The sequence below is a fragment of the Diplotaxodon limnothrissa genome, linkage group LG17 (genome assembly GCF_057381915.1).
Source record: "Diplotaxodon limnothrissa isolate DT_005_m linkage group LG17, D_limnothrissa_male_GT1.1, whole genome shotgun sequence".
NCBI lineage: Eukaryota > Metazoa > Chordata > Actinopteri > Cichliformes > Cichlidae > Diplotaxodon > Diplotaxodon limnothrissa.
The window spans coordinates 3,249,000-3,252,513 of NC_140612.1; the positions used below are offsets into that span (position 1 = coordinate 3,249,000).

A 3,514-nucleotide genomic window follows, 5' to 3' on the forward strand; every position below is an offset into this window, starting at 1 on the left:
GCTACTGCAGATTAAGCACTGCAGATAGTTAGGATGTACTTAGTAGATTGTTTGGCTGCATCAGATATAAACAACATATGCTGTTGTTTTACTGTTATTAACAAAACAGCAATCTATTAGCCTTAAAGGGTGCGTGGGTATTTAAATCTACTGTAGATTTCAGTAAATTAACTCCAGGAAGTTATCAGTTCTTGTCTTTAGTTTCCAGTAAATGCTAAAACATTTCCTCCTTTATTAGTTATGTGGAACTTTCTGAAAAACCAGTTCAGTCTCATAGTTCGAATGTGTCAGCGTGGTATAAAAGTAACACACGTATCAAAGGGCAGTAGCTCAACAAAGATACAGAGATTCATTCCTTTAGCAAACGGACTCACAGACAATATGAAATCTTTTGCAGTGTTCTTGTTGGTGCTGAGGTACCTGTCTGTCAGTCATGGTAAGTCCTGATTTTAAAATGTGACACTGCACATTTTACCTTCATTGAATTCTATGAAGCGCCTTCAGGCGACTTTTGTTGTGATTTGGCGCTATATAAATAAAATTGAATTGAATTGAATTGAAGCCAATGAAGGTAAAATAAATAGAGCAAAACAAAAAGTTCCCTTTAAAAGTGATAGATCATGCATTGAGTTAACTTGTGCTTTTTTCTTCACAGGCTGCACTTGCATGGAGGGTCCACAACAGTTTCCTGCTGTACAGATTGATGCTGGGCAGGGGAACGTTGTGATGACAGACGGCAATAATTATGCATACTTTCTGCTTGGATCACAGTGGTACAAAATGGGCTCACTCAACCTCAAGCATGTCTCAGTGGGACCTGCAGGAATCTGGGGTGTTGACCTCAACAACAGGGTCTACAAATACGTAGCTGGCAGCTTTGTTTTTGCGAATGGTGAGCTTTATCACAGACTTAACACAACAGAGTGTGCACAGTAGCAGCTGTTTGAATGAATGATCTGTACCTCTGTGTGTCTTCAGGTGAGAGTTTACAGCAGGTGGATGCTGGAGGTGATGGTCAGGTGGTGGGAGTTACCGACACCTCCACCATCCACTGTCTGAAAAGCACCATTGCCTCAGACTACAGGAAACAGAGCACCCTGAGCTGGACAACCCTGCCTGGGCTTTTAATGTATGTCAGTTGCAGCTCAAAATATGGATGCTGGGGAGTGAACTCAGGTCAAAACATCTACTTCACAGTAAATTATTTTTTATTTTAATGATCATTTGTGTTGTTATTTGTATGATCAAGACATCTCACCATATTTGCTTTTCATGACAGAGAGTAACACCGAGCACCTGTGGCATCAGTGGCTGGATACAAGTGGATGGTCTTGCAGTAAAGGTTGAAATTGGGACTGATGGAAGCGTCTTTGTTGTAACTAGAGGAGGAGAAGTCTTCCAAAGGTAAACACTTAATCTAGTCTGAAAGCATTTTAACTAGCCCTGGCAGTATTTCTGTTCTTTCTTCTTTCTTTTTGCTTTGACTCTTTCAGTCTCTGTTTGAATCAGGTTATTGTGTTTTTGACTCCTCTGTTGTTATCCATGCAATGGATCAACCACTATTTTGCTCTTCAACCTTAGAATGACCTCTCCACAAATGAATAACAAATTGCTCACGAAGGCAATTTGTGCTTAAATCTTTCTAGAAGCGACTTTCATTGTAATGATCACTGAGCCATACAATGTTCATGTGTAGAATCACCAGTCAAATGCTACAAAAGAAAACTAGTAATGTTTACTTATAATCATCATAGTTTCTGTAACTCAGAAACTCAGTAAGTAAGAATTTTCAGATTTCAGTTGTGGATTCTTTGAATGATCTGTCTCTCCTCTATAATACATTTAGGTGTTCACTTAAAAGAAATCATAGAAATCTCATTTTTCACATCTGTTAAACATATTTACCTCTTCCTGTCACGCCTGCTAAGGCAGACGGCGTGGAGAGAAGAGAATGCGGACCCAAATGCAAACAAATGAGGTGGATGTTAACAGAAAGCAAGCCTTTATTTAGGGCTGCAACAAATATTACAAAACAAATGGCAGAAAGGAAACTAACAAAACCTAAACTGGGAAAAGGTGAACATGAAACTTGAAACATTGAACTAGAAAACATGAAACCTGGAAATGTGGAGTGAAGAAGAGCAGAGGAAATGCAGACGACCCGACAAAGAACAAAGGAAAACACACAATAAATACAGAAGAGAGACACAGCTTAACCTAATCTGACACACGAGACAGGAAGGAAGCAAAACAGAAAACTCTAACACAGGACATGAGACTACCAAAGTAAAACAGGAAATACACGAACATAGAAACCTAGATAACTAGATGTAACACAGAACATTAACAAAATCTAAAGACTAGAAATCACCAAAAATACTAAGGAATAACCAAAGGAGCTAGAAATGCAACAGACTAGACCATGAGAAACCCCCAAATCACAGAACATGAAGTAATCAAAAACATTATATTTGGGTCACCAGACCGAGCAACCATGAGACTTACAACTCTTAACTCAGGATAGATAATATGGCGAGGAGCTGAGGCCAAAACCTCAATTGCACAAATAAAACAGATCCAATGATTTAAGTATCAATGTCTTCTCTCTACAGACAAGGCATCGACAGCAGCACTCCACAAGGCACGAGCTGGACCAAAATACCAATGCCCTCTCGCATCAACCATGTGAGCTATGATCGTGGCAATCTGTGGGTCGTGACTGACTATGGGATCATCCTGAAATGTTTATACTAGTGGTTGTAGTCTTTCCTCTTCTGTCGCATAAAACAATGTAAAAACTGATCAGCATTATGTCAACAATGAAAAATTCACGTGGGAAAATAATTGATTGTTTTATTGTGATTACATCTTAAGTGATTCAGCAACAACATGCATAACTACTAGAATGCTGTCAGATATTTACTTCTGTATCATTCACCTGCCATCCTTTCATAAACTCTTGATTCGCTGAGACTGTTTGGATTCAGTTTTTTATTTTTGCAAGTTTTATTCAGCACAGCTACTGGCTTTCCTGTCACTGTTTTGGCTCTTTGCTTTGTGATCATTGCACATAGTAGACAAGCTTACATGAGATTATGATGGTGTTATATATTCATCAGTTTAACAGGGTCCAGACCTCTGGTGTTCTTTTATTATAAATCCCACTATGGGAGATGCACAATGCAACAACACCTCCTCCTGTACAGCAGAGTAGCTGCACCCATTTTCCACCTCAGTTCAAACAGAAGTGCTTCACATTGACCCGTAAATGTCATAATTATGTCAAAGTCAAGAATTTGTTACTTTTGATGCTGAATTTATAGATGAACTAATAGCAAAAGATGGCAGGCTAGTTTGAACCATACGTCATTTACAGTTTGCTCATGTACTTATAGCTTACAAGCTGATGTCCTCATGTTTCCTATTCATGTTTTACATCACAATGACATGAGGCTACATCTGTTCTGCAACATGTAAAAAGTTCTGTTATTGTATATCCTCCGTGGTAACGGTA

General features: G+C 38.8%; 1 protein-coding gene across 1 annotated transcript; it reads left to right on the forward strand.

Annotated features, from left to right (window-relative positions):
- Positions 1 to 381: 381 nt before the first annotated feature.
- LOC146614486 (fish-egg lectin-like) lies at positions 382 to 2,754 on the forward strand. Its single transcript, XM_085376213.1, has 5 exons — positions 382 to 436; positions 656 to 892; positions 979 to 1,196; positions 1,280 to 1,404; positions 2,613 to 2,754. The coding sequence occupies exons 1-5, from the start codon at positions 382 to 384 to the stop codon at positions 2,752 to 2,754; spliced, it is 777 nt and encodes a 258-aa protein (XP_085232339.1).
- The last annotated feature ends 760 nt before the right edge of the window (positions 2,755 to 3,514 follow it).